A 25,429-nucleotide genomic window follows, 5' to 3' on the forward strand; every position below is an offset into this window, starting at 1 on the left:
GGCTTACTATTCTGCTTGTCACAATGGCTGAGTCTCTGCTTGTCACTCACAAACAGGCATCACTTCTCATAACAGTGAGTGATTATTGCCCTGAAAGATAAGCTGTCGAATCTACAGCCTACTGTACAATCAAAGGACAATGGCATTAGAGGCATTTTGGTTTGTATACAGTTGGCCCTATACTGTATGACATTTTAAACAGTCTTTTAAGACAAACACAGTTTATATCAATCTATTAAAGATTGTATCCCATATTGTAGCAGAGATGAAGATATTGTGTTCTGGTTATTCCATAGTGGTTGCATCGTCATAGTATTAGATAATTTGCATAGAATTGCACAGCCAGAGTAATATTGTAAGAAAGTTTTAATGAGCTTACAATGCACATATTCAAATAAAAAAACATATTTCCTTCACTCAATTGACAGTTTCATACATTTTATTATATAGATATACCAGATAAAAAGTGTAATCATGACATTAGTGTACAGTATGTTGCATTAGATAGTTCACACAGGCGGAATAGGCAGTCAAGTTTGCACATTTGCACAGAGTGCTATTGCTCAAAGGAAGACGTTCTTATATATTAATTTGTAATAAACAAATAATTAAAAGTTATAAAAGTCTATAGTTTACAGTTGCTATTTTCTTCAGCTGTTCCTCCTGAACAGCTACTCTGCACTACGTCGGCGGGATACAGGTCTTATTTTCATAGAGATGGACTTCAAGGAGTAGTAGTTATTTTTCCAGTGGTACCAGTGCATGCCTCTGTCACTGACTTCTCCCCACAGGTACATACCATTTGGATTAGCAACCTGACAATTATTAAACCAGAATCCCCCCATACGTGCTGCTGCACAGTTGCCTCCTGCAGAGTCCTGGTCTTTATCAAAGGTGGAGAACTTGTACCCGTTGTGATAGGTTAAAGAATCACCTGGCAAAATAATAATAATAATAATGATAATCGGAATGAATAAAGTGAATAAATTTTTTAAGTTTTGTTGGTATAGTCTTAAGGCCAGTTCAAACCAAAGATTCGCGACGGTCTGAGACGGTTGCGGAGAGCAGTTGCGGCGGTGTGAATCAAAAGTTGCAAGCAGTTGCAAGCAGTTGCAAGCCGTCGCTAAACATTCAACATGTCAAATCTTAGTTGCAGAGTTTTAGAACGTCGCTGGTTTTTAGAATGTTGCAGCTCGTCTCGTCGCGGATCTTGTGTTTGGACTGGCCTTTACATGTCTTATATAGAATAATACCTTCACACAAGTGGATATAATATAGAAATGTTGTGCTGGACTGGATTTGAGAGACAGATTTAAAACAAATAAATAAATAAATAAATAAAACAACAAAAAAATATCTGTGGATAGATTTCGCTCACCTGTTCCACCATTCCTGAAGCCATTGACATGCAGTCTGTATCCATCTGCTTCAGCGTCAATGGCAGTTGGGGAGATTGAGAAGGAGGTGTAGTTGGCATGAACTTTAGCTCCATTGAAGTCCTCCATGTCCACCCTCAGCTCGTAGTTCTTCCTCAGAGTCAGCTTATGCAGTGTCTCGAGTCCTAAAAGGTTGTTAAACAAATGCAGAGGATAGACAAATGTACATTTTGTATTTGGCATATTAAGAACATACTGTACTTGCATATACACAGGTTGATATGATAATCCATGATTTGATACATATAACATTTGATACAGAGTATGTACTGCTGAAAGTAATTTCATACCCAGCCAGTATTCTCCAGCTGCGTGTCCAAAGCCGTTCTTGTACTGCTCCCATCCTCTGTAGAAGTTCACTGTGCCATCCATCCTTCTCTGAAACACCTGCAATCACATTTACTCTGAGAATTCATTTGACAGCGTGCAAACCATATTTCTCATGAGAATTTGACCTCACACACCAGTACATGAAGAATATAATGTAGCACATGAAAAATATGTAACTCACAGACACATGATTTAGCAATTTAAAAGCAAATATATGTATAAAAAAATACCCACCGTCCATTTTCCTCCATCAGTGTCCATGTCACAGTAGACATAGCGTCCAGAGTTATGTCCTTCTGGGTAGATCCTGTAGACCCCACTTGTCCCAGAGCCGTCATTGTAGATATCAGCGCAGTCCAGAGGCTGGAACATGAGAGACTGCACCGCGACTGGGAGCAGCACACACAGAGCTAGAACAAGCTGATGGAAACACATCACCTGTTTGTTATCAATGCATTAGAAAAAAAAAAAAAGCATCATGGTTCAGACAATGGAAAATAATGTCAGCCAGCCTATAAGTACTGTAGAAGTTACATTGCACTAGGAGAAATAGCATTTGATAGTCATTTTAAAAAAGTACTGTAGTTTTCTTGTTATACATTAATGTCTATCAGGTTTTACCTTCATTTCATTCACTCTATTGGTACAAACAGCAGTTAATAACCATATGCTCCTCTTGATATGAGTGGTGTGCAGGTATGCCCAGTGCTTTGTTTATATAGCTTACCCACTCACGTGTTGTTTCGACTGCCAAAGATATCCTACATTTTATGGAACTTTCTGTTATGGTTCAAAAGTCATGGTTCAAAAGTCAAGATTTCCCGGCATGATCAAGCCGCAATCATATGATCAAAATAAAATAATAATATGGCTATGGTTATGTTTATGGGATTTGGCAGACGTCTGTGTCCAAAGCGACATACAAATAAAAATAAAAACAATACAATGATTAATTTAACAGGGAGCAGTTTTTAAAAAGGTTGGTCTGACTACATTAGGGAGAATAGCAATAATTGACAATGTCAATTCAAGCAATAACACAATGAAAATAAAGGAGGATAGCAAATAAACAATAATGTCCATTTAATCAATCATATAACAGCAACAACAATGGCATGGTAAGGCTACATTAAGCAGAATAGCAATGATAAATAACAATGTCAATTCAATCAATAGCCTAATGGAAAAGCAACAATACTATATTATATTATGTTATACCAACCAAAATCCATTAGAAGCGCTTAATAGACTAAGTGCATGTTAAACCTATAGGCCTTATGATCCCTCTTGAAAGATCCAAAACTATTGCAGGAACGGAGAGTACTGGGCAACTCATTCCAACATGGAACCACTGACTGAGTCTTGAATTGATCTCTCTGGCAAGTGAGACACTGATCTCACTGGCAAGTGAGATAATTAAATTGAATTCTAGTCATTAGGGAGCCAGTGGAGAATAACTAGGGGAAGAGTTACATGTGTCCTCTTTTGGCTGATAAGGTCTGATCTTCAATGTTGTAAAGGATAGACCGACTTGATTTTGCAATTGAGGCTACATGCTCAGAGAAGTCAAGTCAGTCATCAGTTATGACGCCTTAGTTACTTGCTGATCTACTGTAGTTGGAGTCAATGAAGATGAGACAAGCTGTATGGATGTTAATCTGTTGGGGAATAGCTGTTTTTGCCATGTAAAAATATGATGATAGTTATTGAGGTCTATTGCCTGGAACTTAGATGTTCTCAATTTCTCAAGTCTTATGTCTTAGAGCTTTTCAAGTTGGGAAAGGTACAGTAAATAATTTGATTTTAGATGAAAGACAAAGGCATTTGATTTAAAAATCAATATTTTTATTGCATCGTCCATGTACCAGAGATGAGGAAATGTTCTGGTTCTGGTTCTGGTTAGTTCATTAGTGGGCGTATCTTCATGGAAATAGCCTTTAAAGAATTGAACTCTTTCCAGGCTCTCCAGTTCGCACCGAGTACAGAGTTTTGACCCCATGTGTACAGGCCATTTGGGTTTGTGTTGTAGCAGTCTCTGTGCCAAAACGGTCCCATTACAGTGATTGCACAGTTGGAATTATGTAAGTCTTGATCTCGGTCAAACGTGGAAAACTTCTGTTCATTGTGGTAAGTCAAAGAATCCCCTGAAATACAGTAAATAAATGAAACCAGGTTTATAAACACACAGTTTCTCCACTGAGAGCCGAAGTGTGTACTCCTTCTCTGTCTACTCTGTTGTTAAAGCCCTGCGGCAGCATTATGTGGTGGTGGGGATGTATGAGAGAGAATTCAAATACTGTGATAGATTAGCATTTTGATTACTACTCACATCATAACATGATTGGCCGCGTTTCCCAGATTCGTTAAGAAGCTCTTAAGTTTTAAGAACGCTCCTAAGAAGTTCTTAGCACGTAAGAGCTTCTTAACGAATCTGGGAAACGTGGCCATTGTCAGTTTGAGTGAGTTTAAACCATAGACCTAAAACAGAGGTTTAAACCAGGGTCAGTAACACATGCTTACCAGCGCCTCCATTTTGAAAACCGCTCACTGTGAGTCTGTAGCCGTCCAGTTCGTTGCAGATGGAAAACGAGGAGTATTTGGCGAAAGCTTTATTCCCCTTAAAGTCCTCCATGTCTACTCTTAGCTCATAGTTTCCCTTTGCAGTGAGGCGATGGATGCCTTCCAAACCTGGAAGAAGAGATTGTTGTCATTAGTTATGAAATAGCAATACATGTCTGATCTTTTTGTCTGTTTTGATGTGACATCTTCCAGGACTGATAATACTGATATAATATATATAATAGTATATGATATAATACTGACATACCCAGCCAGTATTCTCCAGCTGCATGTCCAAAGCCATTCTTGTACTGCTCCCATCCTCTGTAGAAGTTCACAGTCCCATCCATCCTCCTTTGAAACACCTGCACATGTTTTTTGTGATGAAATGGTGACTCGAGCTGATGACCTCCAAAACAGATACAACTTTTTATCCTTCACGTTTTGAGTCTTGATTCAGTGATCTGGGATGCCCACATTATTAGAGCCATAGGACCCTATCGTGCACCTGGCTCAAGGTGATGCAAAGCCCGACACAAGTCTTATTATCGCATCCCACCCTGTCAGTGGTGAAATCGGCATGTGCTCCACTTTTATTAAACCTTACACCCAGGGGTGTGGCAATTAGCGACATAAGGTGTTGTCTGGCGCATGATCCCAAAATCTTTATCTTACACCCTCTAAATATAATTAGCCACTGACCAAGAAAAACTTGGTTTATAGCGAAAGGCACATATAAAACACAGCTAAAGACCCACCATCATAAGATGTAAGCAGTAACTCCTCTGCATGATACTGTATACTGTATATCCTTAGGATTTCTGTTCAGTCATTTGAACATTACTGGAGTAAGTGTTGCTTTTTTTCAGGCTATGTTTTCAATGGTAACCCCTTGTGAGTCAGTATTGAAAGTAATTAACCGTGTAGAACTGTTTTGTTGTTGACTATGAGACCACAGTGAAGTTGCTTGCAGATGCATGTAGACTATACTCTGCTAGTAACAAACAGGTTGTGCTGCTTGCTGTTCAAAGGATCATTGGTTTAAAGGATGTTATGCTCAAAACACACCCATGACTAAATAAGAAACATTTGCGCATCCAGCGTTTGATCAGAAAATCAAGCCATTAAATTAGTGACTGTGAACTGGCTACGTCTTTAATGTCTTTAAACTTCTGCGCTTCTGACCAGACATTTCAGATTGCCAAGATAGGCCCCCTTTAGACTTATTTCCATAAAACTCAACTAATGCTTCTGGAAATCTAGACTTTATTCATGTTTTGAATATCATATGTCAGCAAATGAGCTACTCATATTGGCGTACCGAGGCAGCACCGTAGTGTAGAATTAGTGTCCGTGCACTTTTAACAGCAGATTAGCAACAGAAACATTCTTATATCTCTAATTACCCCTCTATCCAAATAAGGTGACGTCCGTGAGAGAGCATGAATTATCGTGTTAGGGGAAGTGATTACTTCTAAATGCAGAGCTGCTGCCTGCTCTCTGCTCCTTCCCTCTCCTGTAATTATGTTCTCTCCCCCACTTACGTTCTGCTGGCAAAACAGCCCAATCACACTTTGGCCCCACTGGCAGAAGTACTCACGGTCCACTTCCCGCCATCTGTCTCCATATCACAGTAGGAGTACTGAGGCGACGTGGGGCCTGCTGGGTATATGGCGTACACTCCGTTTGCTTTGAGGCCTTGGTCGTAGATGTCGGCACAGTCCGTGGGCATTGAGGATTGACCGAAGGCCTCAGAAGAGAGCAGCAGCAGTATGGGTATGAGCACCTGGCGGAGAGAAAGCGCTTAATAATTTACAGCATAATTATGAATAATGTAATGCTCCCCAAGCAATGTGAGAGTCATTACAGGTAAATAGTGGTGTTGAGAACTCTCACCTGTATCGCCATTGTTACTCTCCTGGAGCAGTGAGTGGTGGATGGGAAGGGCTCAAGGACGGCTTTTTAAATGAGAAAGGATGACCCAAGGTCTGTTTACTATAGGCAAACTTTGACACACACTGCAGGATTTTCCCCATATCACCATTTTTGGGAATTCACACATGAGTTGCGTAATGGCTTTTGCTTGCAATTTCCCTAATTTTTACACCAGCATTGCTGTCTACTTTGGCAAATAAATAGCTTTTGAAGAAAATACATTCAGACAATACATAGCTTTTCAAGAAAATACATCAACACAATACATATGTTGAGAAAATACATTAAAGGCCCACATGTTTTCACACAAGTGATCTTTTGGTGCAAACAATGAACATGGCCACTATCTTAATGTTTGTTTAGCAGGTCTGGTATCACAAGGGGTTTGGCATTCAGTGTGTGGTAAGCTTGTTTTTTTTTTAGTTATGAAGCCGTCGTGATTTTCTTTTTAAAATAAAAAGGATACTTTCATGTAGTGCAATAGGAAATTATCTAAGATGCCTAGTTGTAAACGTGTACTGTAGGTGTCTGGGTTTTTAAAAATGTTTTCAATGAAACACAAGTTGCTTTAAAGAATTGCAGTCAACATGAAACTTATCTTACTGCCCTGTCAATAGTACGGAGTCCTCCGGGTGACATGGGGGGAAAAAAACATGGGTAAAAAAAAAAAAAAGTAATGGGAAAAAAACACGAAGAAGAAAAAAAAACTTTTGCGGGATCTCGCAAAAACAATGGCACACTTTTCTTTTGACCCTTTTTTTTACCCTTTATAGATGAACAGGGATGACTCGGTACAGAATTAGATTGATATTATTTAGTTTATTCTTGATTTAAACAGATAAATAGACATGGTCTTCAGAGTCATTTAAACTGTAATCTGACAGCAGTGATGCTTTAGGTTTTCACTTTGGTAAGCAGACTTATTTGAAGGTAGAGGGAAATGAGGTAGATGTTTCATGTCTTGAGGGTCACTGTCTACCTGTTATCACAGAAATCACTTTCTTTTGTCCCCTACTGTCACTGTCAGCAAAGGCACTTATAAGCAAATATTAGCACAAATAGCATAACATTTTCTCTCATAACCCTTGCATGCAGTATCACAACTCTGTGTTGAAGCGTTAGTTATCCATAAAAGCAGAATATGAGCATATCCGAGAGCTTATAAATTGGAGTCAGTCGAGGAGCTGGGGGACTACAGGGGGACTGGGGCGGAGAAGTCCGCCGCATCATCACGGCCCTCCGTGCTGGTCGAAGGGGCAGGTCTCATCATCATCTTGATGGACTTCAGAGAGTAGTTGGCCTTCTTCCACGTGAACCAGCGGCAGCTGTTGGCGTGCCTCTGTCCCCACATGTAGATGCCGTTCAAGTTGGCGTCCCCACAGGTTCCATACCAGAAGCCGCCCTCAAACTTTTCGGCGCAGTTTCCCCAATTGGGGTCGTTGTCCTTATCGAAGGTGGTGAACTTCCTGTTGTTGTGTGTCTTCATGGCGTCCCCTAAAGATAAAAGGTGATTTTAAGAGATTAAATGGACATCCACAGTGCACTTTAAGGCCTTGTCAGTCTACACTGAGGATCAGTTAATTGGACAAAAGTAATTTGACCAAAAGGATATTGGATTTTAATCAAGGATTGCACCCTTAAAAGCCTGTCTGTCGTGATTTTAGACATGACATCCTTAGTACTGTGTATTTCTGGAATCCCCAACTATGTCCTTTTCACATTAAAGGGAATCACTCACCAGCTCCTCCGTCAACAAACCCATCGACGAATAGCTTGTAACCATCTGGTTCAGCATTGACCACTCCAGGGGAAACGGCAAAGGATTTGTAGTGAGCAAAGACTTTGTTTCCCTCAAAGTCCTCCAGATCCACCCTCAGCTCATGAGTCTGGTTCACTGTGAGGAGCTGGATGAACTCCAGGCCTGATCAAGAAAGACAAAATGATCGGTTGGTCAACCTCAACTACCGATGACACGCATGCCAAAATCTTTGAATTATCGACAAGATCAATTACCCAGCCAGTACTCTCCCATCGCATGGCCAAACCCAATCCGGTATGCATTCCAGCCCTGGTAGAAGTTCACTGATCCATCCATTCTCCTCTGGAAGACCTAGGGGACAGGGCTTAGCAGTTAGCCAGTGATCGCTTGAACTCGCCACTAGCGGATGAATGATTGTTTAGTAGTAATAAGTCACAGGTATAGACTGGACGTTTGTTGAGAGCATTGAAATGAACATTGATGAAGATGAAGCGTTAAGGCTACTGATTGTAACCTATACATGTTTCACAGCTGGTGTGTATAGATAGATAGATAGATAGATATGCATTATTGTCTGTTCCAAAAGGTTACAGAATGTTTTTCATGGACAAGGCTCACATTTTAAAGACATTCATACAGATATATCGCGCGCACAGTAAAAAAAAGACGAGGTTGAACAAATGTGTGATGTGAATACTCACTGTCCACTTTCCACCGTCTGTTTCCATGTCACAGTAGGCATAGCAAGGGAGGACGGGGCCTGCGGGGTAGATCCTGTACACCCCAGTCTGCTTGGAGCCCATCTCATACAGCTCCGCGCAGTCCCGGGGGAGTTTCTCACCGCGAAGGGACTGAATGCCCACACAGAACAGCACAGCCAAGATCTCTAGAGCCTAGAGCAGAATGCACAGCATCATATAACAAGCATACATAAAATATATAGGCTTTCATACTGTATATAAACATCCTGCAGTTTTTGATCCATAAAATGGCTGAATCCTAGAATATCTATGACACCCTGTGCAAATATAAAACTAATCGTATCATGATGTTGATGTATCTACGCATATGACATTTTTTTTGCAAAGATGCAAGCCAAATAACAACTGACTGGTATCGTTAGGATAAACACATACCCTCATCCTTGCCTACTTTCCTCAATACCCTCTGCTGCAGACCAAGACCCTCTAGACTGAGGGCTATATATATACTGTATGTATAGCCAGAACCGCCACGGATTTGTAAATACAGTGTGCTGAGCTGAAGGGTGTGTATGATGCACCTGTATTCTGTATTTGTTTGCAGAGGATGTTTACTTTGGATATTGTATCAGATACAGGTCAGTTTTAGCTTTTTGCTAAATTTCCCTTGTTTGCCATGTCTGCGTGTGGAAAAAGTGAGCACGTAACACCTGAATGCACAGCAGGCAGATGTGGAAGGGATTTGGATATCTATTGATTAGTAGTGGTTTCATGATGAATAATCGTTATTTACATTCACCAAAGTTATGTGTATAATAGTAAAGAGAAACATTTAATTCAGGATTTCAGTGTTTTGAAATGAAAATGTGGTTGTCGTGCCTCTAAATGGCAATCAATTGGTTTCTCTCAGTGTAATACTTAAAGAGACCCTATGCAACGTTTTCATAGTCATAAAATCGCTTAGAAATCGTTGTTTTGCTTGACTGACAGATCGAAAATAGTAATATTTCCTCCCGCCCCCAGTGTCCCTTTCCGCTATTGCAACCTTGCAGTTTGTGCAGGAGGCAAATTATAGTGTCAATAATTACACTATATGTTACACATTATTATTGGCCATGATAAAATTATTTATATATATATATTTTTTAATTGATTTGTTTGGTTTTAATTTGGGCTGTGGGCGAGGGTTGGAATATGACATAATCATAATACAGATACAGTGCTAAAATAGTAGTGACCTTGGGAATTACCTTGACTGATGTAACTGAGACAGGAAGCTAATCAGAGGTCAAAGCTCCATACACCTGCATGCAAATGACTGCATTATGAGAGAAGGAAACAGCATAAACAAATAGACTACAGATGGCATCTTGGTAAACACTATTCAAACACAAATACGAGCACAAATGTTTAGATAAGTCAAAGGCCTGATTAGCCTTCAACAAGCAGTGTGCGCGAACAGACTTCTGATGGTGTCTGTAGTAGTAGCAGTAGCAGTAGTACCATAAGTTGAAGACCACAGTTAAACATCAGAAGGCTTCATCCATTATAGGCTCTGAAGGCTTATAGTCTAATGATGAAGATAACATGTGGTTATCGAGGCTGAGAGGGGGTGTTGCTATGGAAATCATTGTGTTGCTGTGAAGTGCAGTAAGTTATTTTCTTCAGATATGTAGATATGTATTAGGGGTGGTCTAGAGATAACTGTTTCTCAAACCTTTTCAGTCTAAGGACCACTTAGCCAACCAGTAAAATGTATTGACCACCTAACTCCCTAAATATCACAACAACAAAAAAACAACAGCCCTACTTCACCAGTAGGCCTATATTACACAATGCTCACTAAACCTAACCATTTTTATCAAGTCTGAACCTTAAGGTTTAATTTGATTTTCGGTTAAAGCAACACTACTCTCCGGCTCTGCTCCCACCTATTTGAATGCCCTCATACAGGCATACGGTACCACACGACCACTGCGTTCCTCAGTCGAGCGATGTCTAGCTCTTCCACCAGCACGCTCAGGCCAATCCAAACGTTTTTCATCTGTCGTCCCTCGTTGATGGAACGCACTACCTGTTACTACCAGTAAGCTAATCCTATTCCACATTCTCTTTCAAAGATCGTGCAGATAAGTTTTGATGTAAATTGAAAGAGTAAGCTAGCATTGCAGGCAGTGCCACAAAACTGTCGGCTAATACTGTTTGAATGTACATACAAGTTGGTTTGACATCACAAAAAAAACTCATCAGTGTGAATGTGACTCACAACTTTTGATTTTTTTGAGAGTTGTGCATTGGCAGTTTAAGAAACACCAATATCAAGCATATTTGCCGACATTTGCTCACGGACCATTAGGCATAGCTTGTGCATCACACTTTGACAAACACTGGTCTTGATGAATAAATGTGACTAATATCTGAACTCCTCAATTGTACATGTGACATGCAGAATCCTGCCTCCTGAAGTATATAGGCCTACTGTAGCATGGCATCTGCTGTGGATGCTGATAGGATTTTAGGAGACTAAGAGGAAGAGTTGCTGGGGGCTTATGAGTCATTTCAGAGTTAGTGTCTGCACAGGGAAACTTCATGTTTCCAGGGCTTGTTGGAATGTTGCATAACGTGTGCCCTTTCCAGCAGACTGCAGGTCCCTGTGTTAAATGTCTCTTCCTCGCGGTTCATTGTGAAGGTGTGAATTAAATGTCAGGTCTCAAAGCCAGTTCAGTCAATGTTATTTTATTTCCTGTTAAATGTGACATTTGAGCAGCACCGTCAAGCGTTTATTTTGTCATTTCAACACATTATGGCTTTAACTCAATGTCAAACCGAGAAGCATGGTGATGGACAGTTTTTATTTTGAAATGCAATGTGTCATGATTCAGTATTTCCAGTTGAAGAGCCCTTTGCCATAAGAGTGGCCTAATCTTGTCAAAAACATCACATGGCAGATGCAATATCCTGTCATAAGTCATCATGATGGTCAATCAGCAATACCACAACATCGTCATCTTACCATCATTACCAATTACGATTACAGGTCTATGAATTCTGGAAGCTACTGTAGCCAATATCACATACAAATGAGTTTGCATAGCTTCAGACATTTCAAAAGCCTTGACTGACTGTCAGGACAATTTAAGAAGACATAACAGCTGTTTCACATGCTTATGACATACTTGTCTTACAAGGCTTCAGATAGAGCTAAACTCCTTAAGACTGCCAGTTGTCTGGGTTGTTGGTGATTGATGAGGGTCTGATCTTCATTGAGATGAACTTGAGAGACTTTTCCCTCCTAAAGCCATGCCAGTGCACGCTGTGGGGATTGCTCTGCCCCCACATGTAGACGCCGTTGATGTTGACGTTGGTGCACGACCGGTGCCAGAAGGCTCCCTCATGCTTGTCCACACATTTGGAATAGGATGAGTCTTGGTCGCGATCAAACGTGCTGAACTTGTATCCGTTGCTGTAGGCCAGGGAGTCACCTGTGGATACAAAAGGGGGTTGTCTCACTGGCACACTCTAGTTATAGACAATATACTAGAATGTACTGAATTACAACTTGTTTATTTACTGACTGCATTGCATTTAACATGAGATATCCAGAACTCTATCATTCTCTAATTAGAAATACATGATTTTGTTGAAATTAATATTTGGATACTGAAAATATAGAACACGGTCATCTTGATGTGTTTAGTCCTTCACATTTGGAACAAGTCCGTTAACAGCTTCCTAACAGAACATTCTTGTAAGTTAACCATATACAGTACCTGCACCGCCATTTTTGAAGCCGCTGACAAACAGTTTGTATCCATCTTCCTCTCCGTTCTCCGCATCCGGGGAGATGGCGAAGGAGGAGTACTGGGCATAGGCTGTCTTCCCGTCAAAGTCCTCCATGTCCACCCTCAGCTCGTAGGTCTCATTCTTTGTGAGGAGATGCAGAGTCTCCAAACCTTGCGTGAAAAAGGTTGAAGTGTGGTCAAAATTGTGTGTGCTTTTACTGCTATGTCTGGACCGCTATACTTTTCCGCATATAAGCCGCATTGTGTATAAGCCGCAGGACAGTGTTTTATGCAAGTTAAAAGAAACAAAATCATATTAACACCATACCCGCTGTATCAACCTCATAGCTGAAGAAATGTATCAAAGTCAATGTATAAGCTGCGGCTAATAGTCGGGTAATTACGGTAGTAGGAGATGTGGTTATAAGGAGATGTGATGCTAATGCCGTCACTACTCACCAATCCAATATTCTCCAGCAGCATGTCCAAACCCAGACTTGAACTGGTCCCATCCTCGGTAGAAGTTCACTGATCCGTCCATTCTCCTGTGGATCACCTTTTGATATAGCGGAGCAAAACGTAATCAGTTTCTCAACTGTTCATCACTCTGATACAGCCACAGGTGAGAGTACCCCAAGAACTCTGTTTGTCTGAAAATTTATTCAGGATGAGTTTACTGGTAAGGAAAGACAAAAAATCACATTCACACTACTTATGTATGCAGTCTATGAGTAAAACCTGGCATCTGTCAGGGAGCAACTGCCATAATGGTGCTTCATTCCAGCAGTAGGCTACATGACCAAGGCTTCCTATTTCTGGCACATTAGCCGTCTTACCATCCACTTCCCTCCCTCTGTGTCCATGTCGCAGTACACATACTGCGCAGAGTTGGGTCCTGCTGGGTAGATGGTGTACACCCCGCTGGCCTGGGGTCCGTCGTTGCAGATGTCAGCACAGTCCATCAGGTTGCTGTGGACCGAGTGGCTCGCTATGACCAGCAGCACTGGGAGGAGACTCAGGGAGACCTGTGGTGAAGACGAGAAACCGGTCATGTCTGTCTGTCTGTCTCTCAAGCAGACCCTTATAGATTATAAAAGGAAAAGCTACTTTCAAAACTAATTTGCCATGTCCTTGATTTCTAATATGTTTTTTGCTTCGCAACAGAATGTCTTGGTTTCTATCTTCTTTTTTTGACTAGGCAGTGCTTCAAATTAGTCAATTTTAGTGCAATTTTATACATGAGCTCTACCTAGAGAGTATGAACTGTCTCAGTTTGAGACAGCTGTGGTTAAATTGTAAGTGGGAGATGCAGTGAGCCCATCCACCAGTTAAGGGGCAGCCTTACCTTCATCATGATGTTGGCTCAGTACCCAGTGACGGTCAGAATCTAGCAAAGGACTCCTCTTATACCTTCCAGGCCAGTGGTCTCACGCTAGCCCTATCTTGGGTGAGAGATAGTGTGTTGGGAGCGTGCCATCTGTGTTACTTTGTCGGGTAAGCTGTGGTTTTGCAACATCAGGTGCAGCCCTTCAGTGTGGTGCATGACTAGTTTGTTTTCTCATGTTAGTTGGGACGGTGTAAAAGCAATGGTGTTGCATTCAAAGCAAGGAACCTCAGATAGAGTTTCAGCTTGTCATATGAGATTAACAAACTGTCCTCAGTCCTCATGACATGTCACCTTAGATTAAAAGTTAAATATATTTGTTTGTTTTGATTTAGTATTTTTTTTTTTTTATTTGTATTTGATCATTTATTTCCCCATTTGTTACTTCTTCTGTGGTTTTTGAATCGAGTCCTTGGGGTTCTTCAGAGATATCACTTTTCAAAATAACTTAAGCTTAACAGGGCGATAGATGAGGTGATCTACAGTATGTGAAAGGTCACCACGTCTGAAATGGGCAACATGTGAGAAAACATGCACCTGAGTTTGTTATGCAGCTATTACTGTACTGCAGCAGTTTATATTTAGGCCTTAGTCATGTTTGGAATACTTCTGTGGGAGTGATGGAAGACTTCAGAGAGGAAATGTAAAGGAGTAAAAATGTCCTGCATCGTGTAGCCAAATATCCCCAAATCCCACCACAGTCACACAAAATCAGTTTAAAAGATATATTATTCTCACACTTTTAATGTACAGCAAAGTGTATTTTTCTGTTTACAGAGTTGTTTTTGTTTGTTTGTCTGCCCATTATTTTAGTAGCATAGGTATTGGAGAAACTCAGGCAAATGAAGTGAAGAAATGAGCGAGGAAAGTTGTTCAGTTAGGGCATGAACTGTTCTCCATGAACTAGGACGATGAATAATTCTGGGTAAACAGATCTCATCCCTCCCTGTGTGTGTGTGTGTGTGTGCGAGCGAGCGAGCGAGAGAGAGAGTGAAAATCAGCTCACTGGATGCGCCTCTCCTCTGAACACTGCAGTCACTCCACTGACAGCATCTCAGACAGCTTACAGTTTCACAGTTTCTGCTTCTTTCAGAAATTCTTTCAGTTTCTCTCGTTCTTATTTGCGTCGCTCTCTCCCCCGTCTTTTTCATGTCTCGTATTCTTGCTGCTGTGGATTTTGAGGTGAAGGTATAGGTTTTTGTGGCGGAAAAAAGAAAATGCTTCTAGAGCAATTGCTAATATTATCCTGCATGATATTAAAATAGTTTTACCAGAATAGAAATGATGATAAAACTACTGTATATCAGTGACATTTAAATGAGCGATAATTGTTGACCTATTCCCTTTGTTTTGTGTATGTTGATATTCTGAGATCTTCATACTAATGTTTGCTATTGTGTGGGCACGTATATGTAGCCTCATAAACCAGACTTTTGACTTCGCTTCTCTTCGTACCAAGAAGCTAAATGATATTGAGAGGGAGGTACGTCGACGGGCGGAACCAAGCTAACGTATATGTAAACAAATAAAACAAAACAAACAAACAAAGCCATTTTTTAAGATTACAGAAAAGCTAACAGCCCAATTTGCATGGACTTGGTGGAAGTATGAATTAGCCCAAGAATAAATACCATAGCGGATCTGAGTCACAGAGCAGAATCACACTGCATATTGATAAGATGTACCTCTCAACCTACAGAAAACTGAAGCCTGTGTGGTTAGGCCACGTACTGTAATGCTGTACAAACGGACACTCAGCATACAGCCAGTTATGGGCAGGTGGCCGTATTGATTTTATTTCTCTCAGTGCTCTTTGGACAAAGGACAACGAAGCGCAGGGTGATGTCATTCTCTTCATAAGCAAGCCTGCATTCATCAACTGCTGACACACATGCACACACACACACAGAAAATACAGTTTCACACTGACAGACGCACACACACACACACACACACACATACAAACAAATACACACACACACACACACACACACACACACACACACACACACACACACATGCAGACACACACACACACATGCAGACACACAGAGAATTTTTCCCCCACTTCTTTCTCCACACAAATGCAGCGGGCAGATAGGCTGATTGGTATTGACGGTGTTTGCCATTGAGGCGAGCCCTTGGTTGTTTAGTGTTCTTGCTGGCGGAGCTGTGACCGGCTGCCTCTGATTAAATCACCTGAGCAACACACACACACACACACACACACACACACACACACACACACACACACACACACACACTGCCAAAATAATGAGAGATGTCCATCCTCCTCCCCTCCCAACATGCAGACTCACCCATCGCCTTTTTATCTTTGCTGTTTTTTTTAGTCTGCATTAGCATTTAAATGAAAAGGGAGAACACAAGGGATGTAAATAGAGTGCTTTCTCTCTGTCTCTCTCTCTCTCTCTCCTCATCCTTCTTTCCTGCTGTCTCTCCCTCTGCCTCATCACTCTCTCGACTCTCTCTCTCTCTCTTTCTCTCCTCATCCTTCTACTCTTCTGTCACTCTCTCTCTTTACCCTCCCGCTTTCTCTCTCTCTGTCCCCCTCCCTCTCTCTCACTCATCTCTCTTTCCTCATCCTTTGCTCCTTCTCTATCCCCTCATCCTCTCTCTCTCTCTCTCTCTCTCTCTCTCTTTCTCTCTCTCTAACTCACTGTCCAGTATATCTCTGTGCAGCAGCGGTTCAGAGTTATTCTCCATCTTGCAGACTGACAGTAATGAAACTGAAACTCTGTGTTAACTTTGGGCTGTTAGCTCACTCCAGCCTTGTCAATATAACGTATGGAACAATAATACACATAACACACTATCTCAGATGAATCTTAGTGATGTGAGCTTTATTAGGGCCAGCTTTTATTCTCTGAAGTTAGCCACCCTCTGGTTGTTGGAGATGGAGTGAATGTTTCTAGTGCATACCTAGTGACTAGAATGACTTTGAAAGGTAAAGAGATGTGTGTGTGAAGATGATGACATTGTTTATTATGTTGTATAAATGTGCGTGAAGAGACTGGTGATGAACACTAGATGGGTGAAGTTGCACCGATGTGCATTTGTATTCATGTGAGGTAGACATCCAGCACTCTTGTGCACTGGCCTTTTAAAAGGTCAAGAAAAAGTCTCTTGCCAATTACATGGAACAGTTAGAGTTCAAAGAGGTCTCTTACCTCTTTGGGTCTCCTTTGACAGGCAACTACCAACAATGAATGTGTCCCAGAGGAATTTTTATTTGAACATGCTTTTATGAACATTATTTTATGTAATGCTGAATTGGGTGGATATTATAATTCTCGTTTAAATCGCTGTTGGTCTTCTGACATAGATGAGTTGCTAAGTACCCTCTTCGTGTCCCAGCATGCAATAGCATTTCTATGGCACTCCACTTGAGGCTGTAAGAGAAACCTGCTGGCATTGACATTAAGCCCCTCTCTTCTACCCTCTTCCACCCTTTCAACTCTCTCTCTCTCTTTCTTTCTCTCTCTCCCTGTCTGGGTGGTGAAGATGGCCAAGTTGTTTTTCTAAAATATGAAGTAGTGGGCTGCACTATAGCCTGTATGTTTTACTTTAACCCCTTCGGACCCCACGTCCATTGTAATGGACATGATGTTTAATTGGGTCTAAACCAATAAAAATCTGTCATTTCACCATTTTAAAAATTATGTGTTACTGATTGGATACTGATGATCCAATCAGAATGCAGTTTTGACCTGTAACTTGATCTGAGAGCACTTCAGACATCAGATAAGACAAGCATGGCACTGAAGCTTGACAGGAGGAGGGGTAAGCGTGTTTTAACCCTCATAATTATGAATTTATGTGTATGCTAGCCTAATAATTTTGGACTCATTATACTTTTAACCATGTAAAGTGATGATATATGAAGTAAATTTGAAAATATTTCATAACAGTGTAGTACAGGATTTTTTTAAAGTTGAATGTCCATTGCAATGGCCATCAGGTACTCGGAGATGTTAGCCAACACCTAGTTACCTAGTTGTATTCGTATGGGTAATTTTCTGTCAAGGATTCCTGGGACACTGAAAGACCAGGGTGCACTAAACTTGGTGGGCATGTAGGCCCACAAGGATAGCATGGAACCATATTTTTTTGTTTTGATGCGTGGCCCCCCTGCCGGACTGGACCCCCCAAAAGGAGGGTAGGGCGGACATGGTTTTCTGCGAATATCTTGAGCCCCGTAGGATGTAGGAGGACCATATTTTTTTACATTTTGGTCTTAAGAGGTCATGTCAAACCATCCCATAACCACTCATTTCATGTATAGGGCAACCTAATTAAAAATGATGAAGCAAAATTGAGATGTTGAATCTGAATGCATGCCAAGGTTCATGGAACTCCGTTCATGGGGGGCCATATAATAAATGAATTTATGTGTACATTTAGTGACTGTACACCAACTGGCCTGTATATGGCCAGACACAGTTTTCTGTGAATATCTCCAAAACCATAGGGCCTAGGGGCCATGTCAACCCATCCCATAACAACTAATTTCATGTATAGCGCCACCTAGTCAAAATTGAGAAAGTAAAGCGAGGCATTGTAATCGCAGGTATCTTTGGTTGACAGGTTCCAAACAGCATGAAATTTAAAGTGTAGGATCATTATGAGACCCTCTGAATGTATGCCAAGTTTGGTGCAATTTGGTTCACGGGGGACCATGTAGTGTGCATGTAGCGACTGTACATTACACACACACGCATACACACACACATATATAGATACATGCACACACATGTAGGCACACACACACACACACACACACACACACACACACACACACACACACACACACACACACAGATACAGAACCACACATAAACACACACACACACACACACACACACACACACAGGCACACAGGCACACACACACACACACACACACACACACACACACACACACACACACACACACACACACACACACACAGAAACACACATACTTGATCACACAGCTATCCTGATTGTTTCCTAAGAAACTACAGGGTCTCAGCTTTCCAAAGAGGTCATTTGATGGGCCAAAGTATGTAGGAGCAATGCCCTCCTAAGTAGATGATGTGCAATGCCGGGCAAAAAATGGGGCATATGCATAAGAGTTTAAACACAATCATACATTATTTTACTTAATGTGCATGTTTTGACCTGCTCTCAGACATCTAAAAACATTTAGACACATGAAAACATTCAGTTCTAAATGCATAAGTCATGTGGGAGTATTTGTGTCAAGACTACTATGTTAAAAACATAGTGTTTTTCCCCTAAGTTCTCACGTCATTTTACACCCGTTTAGTCGAGATGTCCACTGTAATGGACATTAAAAAACTCTTAGAAAGAAATAATTTTTCAAATTTTTTTTTTTTCACATTTATTTCTACATTGGATAGGAGTAAGAATCAGCTGAATATTATTTTTTTTGCCCAACAGAAAAAATGCGGGTCTGAAGGGGTTAATGCTATAATACTTGTGAATGTTATTGTTTTGTAGTGGTCTCTTTCTCTCTTTCTCTCTTTCTCTCGCTCTATCCTTTCTGCCAGTCTCCTTCTCCATCTGTCTGTCGGATACTATGTGAGTGAGCCTGTCATGGTGAGGATTTGGGGGTAGCCCGACTGACCGCATCAGACCAACCAAGCGCATCCTGTGATGGGCCTCAGTCTGATGCCTGTCAGAGAGGATGTCCAGCTTACACGCCCATTACTCCTCCTCCTCAGCTCTTCCTCCTCCGTCTTTTTCTTTTTCGCCATCTTCTTCCTCTTTGGCATTTTCTGTGTCTTTGTTGGCCTCTTCCTCTTCTTCGTTATATTCTTCTCTCACTCTCTTTTGCCCTTTCCCTCTGTCTCCTCTCGTTCTAATATTCTCTCTTCTTCCTTCCTCCCCTCTCTAGCTGCTGTCAGACATGATGTGTGTGTTCTCATAAGACCCACACTCTTAAAATGAATGTGTTGTCCCTATCTTTCAACACATATTGTGTAACACATTTTTTAAAAAGAGTAAACAACACAAACTGTGTTGTCCCTATCTGGACAGAGATGTGTTAAAAACAACACAACTTCAACACATTCGTTTTAAGAGTGGCATGCTCATATTTCTTAACACCTTAATGCAGTTTGTAAATTTTTGAGAAAAAGGAGTGAGATGGATTGAGATGGTCTAAAACTTTATGAGAACACCCCTCAGCAGCTGGATGTCTCTCTCTACTCTGTCTCTGTCAGTGTTGCCCAGTAAACCGCCACAAGTTAGCACCCTGTAAACTCCCTTTATGTAGGCTACAACATCAGCATAAGGTCCGTCTGACTCGCCGCAGAAGGCCTGAACATCTCAAGCCCGTTGTCACAACACACTGTCATTTCACTGCAGAGTGTCATAACATAATCTTCCGCGTTAACAAAAAATGTATGTCTGGCGGCAGTGGGAAGCGTGACACGGCCACTGAGGACAGCTTCCTTCTGGAACTGGGTTATGGTGCAAACTGACTGCTATATTGATGCTCTATTACGTCTAGTCTTATATCATTAAGTCTAACTATGTGTTACTATACAGGTTACTTTATTGCTTGTGTTCACCTTGGCCCATTTAGTCAACCAAGTCTTACTTACATACAGGGGCTCCCTGTAATTGCTCGAAAATCTCAAGGGCTGGGATGTCGGTGCCTTTACTGGCTACAGTAAAGCTCAATTTCACCACTCACAGTTAATGACCTGAGTTGCACTGGTGGTTGCCTGCTGGCGTGCCGTATGTGAAACTCTGGGTGTGTTTTTTTACGGGCTAACTTCTCTACGCTAGCCTGGTTTCCAGTGCTGTGCTCCTTCAGGCGTGAGGGAAGCACGACAGCAGAGGAGCTCCTCCACAAAGAGGCTTCAATAATGTATGCAGTCGGTCGCTAGCCTAGCGCTAGTCGGACTAGCTGTTGCTGGGGAAGCAGGGGAGTGGGGTGGGGGGCATCCATGTGTGCGCTGGGAAGAGTTCAGGGTCCACACAGACTCCCTGTGCAGTCCACTTGACTGAAATTTCCCAAATGCTGTTCGTTCTCTTAGTCGTGAGGTCAACACGGTTTGGATCAGATGTGTGTTGTTGAATGTACGAACCTGGTTTGCCCTAAAGTTGTTGATCATGTCCGAGTTTGGTCCGCTTGAGTGTAAGCCACTGAAAACTGGGGAAGAGTTGGTGACCTAGTTTTATTTCATTGTTGTGAATCCATGCATGGTTGAGCAGGAAGGGTTTTTTGCCCCGAGGTTTGCAGAATAGAATATTCTCAGACAGAATCTTAGATGGCAATTGGATTTCCATAGAACTCACACACGGACACACACACACCCGCACACACACACAGACAGTGTCGCCATAGTAACCCCTGCCTCTCAGAATCACGCCGTTTGAGATGGCCTTTGTGTGAACCAGTGAGGACAAGAAAGCATTCCTTCACAGGAAGTTCAGCACAGTCAATTAGAAACAGGCCGCACACCTATGCTCTCTCTCTCTCTCTCTCTCTCTCTCTCTTTCTCTTTCTCTTTCTCCCACACACAGACACACACACATGCACATGCACATGCACATACACAAACGTATACACATGCACACACCCATGGAGAGTGCATACTAAGCATAAGCATCAGGCCCAGGAGATGCTGCCCTACGCAACCCTACGTTTAGTCATCATGGGTGGAGGCCACGAGGGTGAATCTCCCCATGTTTCACCATCAGTTAAGCAAACACCAGCCACCCTACGGATATAGTGGAAGGAAAAGTGCCGTGAAAAAGGGAAGCTGATGCTGTATGCAGTCTAGTGTATGTGGAAAACCCAGAATTTAGTGGAAGTGAAAGGATGTTAACCAGAAAAGTAAACACACATGTATGGTTCCCCTCAAAGGAATGAATCAATCAAAATCAGTCAAAAAAATTATATTTTCTTTAAAGTTACAGATCATCTAGAGACAGATTCATCCCTAAAACTCAAAGAGCATGGGAGATATTCCATCTTTCTTGATCATCCGCTGCCTCGGTCTCTCTTTCCGTCTCTCGTTCCTCGCTCGTCTTCTTCCCTCGTTTTTTGTCTTTATTGCGCCGTCTCTCTCATAGGGGTTCAGATGCCTCCCAGACACACACTGAGTGAGTTATAACCCGTCATGCTGCTCGGGCCAGTGCCAGGTTCATCTCTAATGGCAAGGGAGAGAAAGAGAGAGGGAGAGAGAGAAAGAGAGAGGGAGAGAGAGAAAGAGAGGGAGAGAGAAAGAGAGAGGGAGAGATGGAAGAGAGGACCTCAAGCTAGGAGCGACATGAAGCAATAATCAAGATGACTTTTGCCCTTCAAGGACAAAAGAAAGTATAGCACACTTGAGCAATGGGAGTGTGAGCTTATGATGTCCTCTGGTGTGACTTTCCCAAACTAATATAACACCTGTCAGGCACGTGTTCCATGTGATGTCTTTTTCCCCCCTATAAATTTGTGAAACAATGATATCCGTGTTGGTTTTCTTTGTATGGAGATGTAGCATGCCTCTTAAGACATGTACTCATTTGGGTCTCATTGTTGTATGGAGATGTATTATGTCTCTTAGACGTATGTACTAATTTGGGTCTCTCTGTTGTATGGAGATGTAGTATATCTCTGACATGACATATGTACTCATTTTTGTCTCTCTGTGCTTTGCTGTTCTTCAGGTAGAGGTGGAGGTCTACAGGAGGGACTCCAAGAAGCTCCCTGGCCTGGGGGATCCTGACATTGACTGGGAGGAGAGCGTCTACCTGAACCTCATCCTGCAGAAGGTTAGAGAACTCCGCTACAGCAGACGGACTCCTTTTGCAGAGTAGATTAAGCTTTTAATGTGCAAACTACATTTATTTTGACTTGACAACTTCACTAAATATATTGGTAATATACATAGAGGTCATGTCAGTTTATTTATATAGCACATTATCACAACAGAAGTTGTTTATTAAATGCACAAGTAATATAAATGTTGCTGCTGTCGTTTCCTTCTCCAGCTGGACTATGTGGTCACCTGTGCAGTTTGCACTCGTTCCGACGCAGGTGATATTCACATCCATAAAAAGAAATCTCAGGTACGATTAGTCTCAGATAACAAGCTGCTGACTTGAATCACACACTGCCATCAAATAAGCGTGTGCATGATTTTGGATATTTAGCTATTACAGTGGGTGGCTGGTGTTTGCATAACTGATGGTGAAACATGGGGAGATTCACCCTTACAGTAATTTCCCGCATATAAGCCGCATTGTGTATAAGCCGCAGGACAGTGTTTTATGCAAGTTAAAAGAAACAAAACCATATTAACACTATATTAACTGCCCCCCTGTATTAACCTCATAGCTGAAGACATTTTACAAAATCAATGTATAAGCCGCGGCTAATAGTCGGGAAATTACGGTACTAAATGTAGGGTTGGGTAGGGCAGCATCTCCTGAGCCTCTCAGAAGGCTACAGTAGATGCGTATGCTTAATGTGTACTCTCCATGAGGTGTGTGCATGTGTGTGTGTGCGGGTGTGCGTGTGTGCGTGTGTGTGCGTGTGTGTGTGTACATAAATACACATGTGAGGACCGCACATGCATACATTCAATCTGACCGCGTCTTGTGGTTCTTGTTTCCAGCAAGTCTTTGCCTCCCCCAGCAAACACCCCATGGACAGCAAGGGCGAGGAGTCCAAGATGAGCTACCCCAACATCTTTTTCATGATCGACAACTTTGAAGAGGTACCTCCCGCCTCCTCCCTCCCTTCCCCCCCTTCACTTCCCACGCAAGCTAATGAGGCTGGTCCATTTTGATTGACTGTGGGAACCGGCCAATGGGGCCCCTGGGACATGCAGCTGATGGAGCCTAGAGTGGGCTGTCTTGTCTAATGAATTGTGACCCTGCTGGGGGTCACAGACGTCCATGCTGCCAGCACAGCCTCATTAAGCCGGGCAGGGAAACAGGTAGCCGCTGTGTCAAATGGCCTCGACGCTAATGACCAATCAATGAGGTAGCCCTCACCGGCTAGGCGCGCTCAGCCTCAACTGATGTTAGCTTAGCTTAGCTTAGCTCGTCAAACGAGGACGCCAAAGATACGTGGATGCCATGAAAGGGAAGACGAGGAAGATGGGAAATAAAATGTTATGGATATGCTGATAACATGCAATGGCAGAATGACATGCAGACATATTGGGTCAATTGCTCTGTCGCTAGTTTGGAGTTTTAACACGGTTTTAAACTCCAACTCCCGATTCCAACTCCAGCCAGTTTATAACCGTGTGAAACTCCAAAACTAGCGACAGAGCAATTGTCCCCGCTGCTACTTGGCCACTTGTTTATCAATTATTAAACGTTTTCTAAAAATCACCAAATCACAGGTGTTCAACGATATGACGGTCGGAGAAGGGGAGATGGTGTGTGTGGAGCTAGTGGCGAGTGACAAGAGCAACACCTTCCAGGGAGTCATCTTCCAGGGCTCCATCCGCTACGAGGCCCTGAGGAAGGTCTACGACAACCGGGTACGCCACTGTCCACTGCACCTCCTGTGCTCCATATTTCAGTTTGGTTCACTTCAATTGCTCTGTGATTGTTTGTGTTTAGATTGATAGATTACATACCGAGTAATCTATCACGTTTATTCAAACCAAAGTCTTCAAAGAACCAAAGCAAAACCAAACCAAAGTATTCAAAGTCTTAACAATGTACCATTCAAAGCATTTTCATCCATTTTCATTTTTTGAAACACCATTCGAAAAATAGGTCTTTTGGGGACCTGTGCACAGCACAGTACTTCTATATAAAGCTCTCTCTCTCGCATGTGGTCTCTGTGGAATGTGTGTGTGTGTGTGTAGGTGAGCATGGCCGCGAAGATGGCCCAGAAGATGTCGTTCGGCTTCTACAAGTACAACAACATGGAGTTTGTGCGGATGAAAGGTCCGCAGGGCAAAGGTCACGCGGAGATGGCCGTGAGCCGAGTGCCCACCGGAGACACGTCGCCCTGCGGCACCGAGGAGGATCAGGACTCCCCGATGCACGAGCGGGTTAGTACCACACACACACACACACAGACACACACACACACACACACACACTTTAATGCTTTTATTTGGACCTTAACACAGGGGAAGATTCATATATCCAAACACTAAAGGAACACACTTATTTATACACACACACACACACACACACACACACACCAAGACCTATGTATATGGTTTTGCAAAATGCACAGGCATACTCAGATAGTGCTTAGAATGACTCATTGCCCAAATCACAGTTCCGTCGCACTAATTTATTGTATATGTGGGTTCACAACACACACACACACACACACACACACATGCAGACACAGTGACGTGACCTTCCTAATGTCCTGACAGCATCCATCCACCCCCCTCTCCACCGGCCAGATGACCTCGTTCAGCACGCCGCCGACCCCCGAGCGCACCCGGCCCTCCTTCTTCTCGCCGTCGCTGCGCAGGAAGCTGCCGCGCACGCTGGCCGAGATGAAGAAGTCGCACTCGGCCAACGACAGCGAGG

The 25,429-nt window shown here is 42.3% G+C and overlaps 5 protein-coding genes across 7 annotated transcripts in view; 1 reads left to right on the top strand and 4 right to left on the bottom strand.

The window, feature by feature from the left end:
- The window catches only part of kiaa0930, a 60,358-nt gene that overhangs the window by 31,271 nt on the left and 3,658 nt on the right, over nt 1-25,429 (top strand). For both annotated transcript variants that reach the window (XM_062518659.1, XM_062518660.1), the window contains 6 exons: nt 22,580-22,684; nt 22,904-22,981; nt 23,530-23,631; nt 24,268-24,408; nt 24,742-24,930; nt 25,270-25,429. The exon at nt 25,270-25,429 is cut by the window's right edge and continues 27 nt beyond it. In XM_062518659.1, the coding sequence (XP_062374643.1) occupies nt 22,580-22,684; nt 22,904-22,981; nt 23,530-23,631; nt 24,268-24,408; nt 24,742-24,930; nt 25,270-25,429 (775 nt within the window). The remainder of the gene's footprint in view (nt 1-22,579; nt 22,685-22,903; nt 22,982-23,529; nt 23,632-24,267; nt 24,409-24,741; nt 24,931-25,269) is intronic.
- Nucleotides 417-2,628, bottom strand: LOC134062596 (microfibril-associated glycoprotein 4-like). Its single transcript, XM_062518665.1, has 4 exons — nt 2,001-2,628; nt 1,727-1,823; nt 1,379-1,561; nt 417-934 (listed from the first exon to the last, which is right to left on the bottom strand). Exons 1-4 carry the CDS (start codon nt 2,199-2,201, stop codon nt 672-674), a joined length of 744 nt encoding a protein of 247 aa, XP_062374649.1. The 5' UTR covers nt 2,202-2,628; the 3' UTR covers nt 417-671.
- On the bottom strand, nt 3,590-6,324 carry LOC134062595 (microfibril-associated glycoprotein 4-like). 2 transcript variants are annotated; one of them, XM_062518663.1, is made up of 5 exons: nt 6,222-6,324; nt 5,926-6,111; nt 4,594-4,726; nt 4,287-4,454; nt 3,590-3,910 (listed from the first exon to the last, which is right to left on the bottom strand). In XM_062518663.1, exons 1-5 carry the CDS (start codon nt 6,231-6,233, stop codon nt 3,666-3,668), a joined length of 744 nt encoding a protein of 247 aa, XP_062374647.1. In that variant the 5' UTR covers nt 6,234-6,324; the 3' UTR covers nt 3,590-3,665. The 2 variants fall into 2 exon arrangements, with proteins under 2 accessions (XP_062374647.1, XP_062374648.1); XM_062518664.1 differs by having other exon boundaries at nt 4,594-4,690; nt 6,222-6,323.
- LOC134062681 (microfibril-associated glycoprotein 4-like) lies at nt 7,453-10,764 on the bottom strand. The gene is made up of 5 exons (XM_062518784.1): nt 10,672-10,764; nt 8,721-8,912; nt 8,274-8,370; nt 7,999-8,181; nt 7,453-7,754 (listed from the first exon to the last, which is right to left on the bottom strand). Exons 1-5 carry the CDS (start codon nt 10,762-10,764, stop codon nt 7,453-7,455), a joined length of 867 nt encoding a protein of 288 aa, XP_062374768.1.
- On the bottom strand, nt 11,876-13,930 carry LOC134062594 (microfibril-associated glycoprotein 4-like). Its single transcript, XM_062518662.1, has 5 exons — nt 13,848-13,930; nt 13,339-13,527; nt 12,962-13,058; nt 12,491-12,673; nt 11,876-12,202 (listed from the first exon to the last, which is right to left on the bottom strand). Exons 1-5 carry the CDS (start codon nt 13,854-13,856, stop codon nt 11,931-11,933), a joined length of 750 nt encoding a protein of 249 aa, XP_062374646.1. The 5' UTR covers nt 13,857-13,930; the 3' UTR covers nt 11,876-11,930.

The sequence above is a fragment of the Sardina pilchardus genome, chromosome 17, assembly GCF_963854185.1.
Source record: "Sardina pilchardus chromosome 17, fSarPil1.1, whole genome shotgun sequence".
NCBI classification, from domain to species: Eukaryota; Metazoa; Chordata; class Actinopteri; order Clupeiformes; family Clupeidae; genus Sardina; species Sardina pilchardus.

Bases quoted from the DNA above. Each gene is read 5' to 3' on its own strand.
- LOC134062596 (XM_062518665.1), bottom strand. From the start codon at position 2,201: ATGTGTTTCCATCAGCTTGTTCTAGCTCTGTGTGTGCTGCTCCCAGTC. The intron at 1,824-2,000 runs GTGGGTATTTTT...ATGTGATTGCAG, and splicing joins CTGATGGAGGAAAATGGACG to GTGTTTCAGAGAAGGATGGA. The intron at 1,562-1,726 runs GTATGAAATTAC...ACAACCTTTTAG, and splicing joins AGCTGGAGAATACTGGCTGG to GACTCGAGACACTGCATAAG.
- LOC134062595 (XM_062518663.1), bottom strand. The intron at 4,727-5,925 runs GTGAGTACTTCT...GGAGGTCATCAG, and splicing joins CAGATGGCGGGAAGTGGACC to CTCGAGTCACCATTTCATCA. The intron at 4,455-4,593 runs GTATGTCAGTAT...CTCTTCTTCCAG, and splicing joins AGCTGGAGAATACTGGCTGG to GTTTGGAAGGCATCCATCGC.
- LOC134062681 (XM_062518784.1), bottom strand. From the start codon at position 10,764: ATGAAAAACGTTTGGATTGGCCTGAGCGTGCTGGTGGAAGAGCTAGAC. The intron at 8,913-10,671 runs GTATGAGGGCAT...ATTCTGCTCTAG, and splicing joins TCGTGTGGTACCGTATGCCT to GCTCTAGAGATCTTGGCTGT. The intron at 8,182-8,273 runs GTAATTGATCTT...TTTCTTGATCAG, and splicing joins GATGGGAGAGTACTGGCTGG to GCCTGGAGTTCATCCAGCTC.
- LOC134062594 (XM_062518662.1), bottom strand. The intron at 13,059-13,338 runs GTAAGACGGCTA...CTATATCAAAAG, and splicing joins CAGAGGGAGGGAAGTGGATG to GTGATCCACAGGAGAATGGA. The intron at 12,674-12,961 runs GTGAGTAGTGAC...TTTTCACGCAAG, and splicing joins TGCTGGAGAATATTGGATTG to GTTTGGAGACTCTGCATCTC.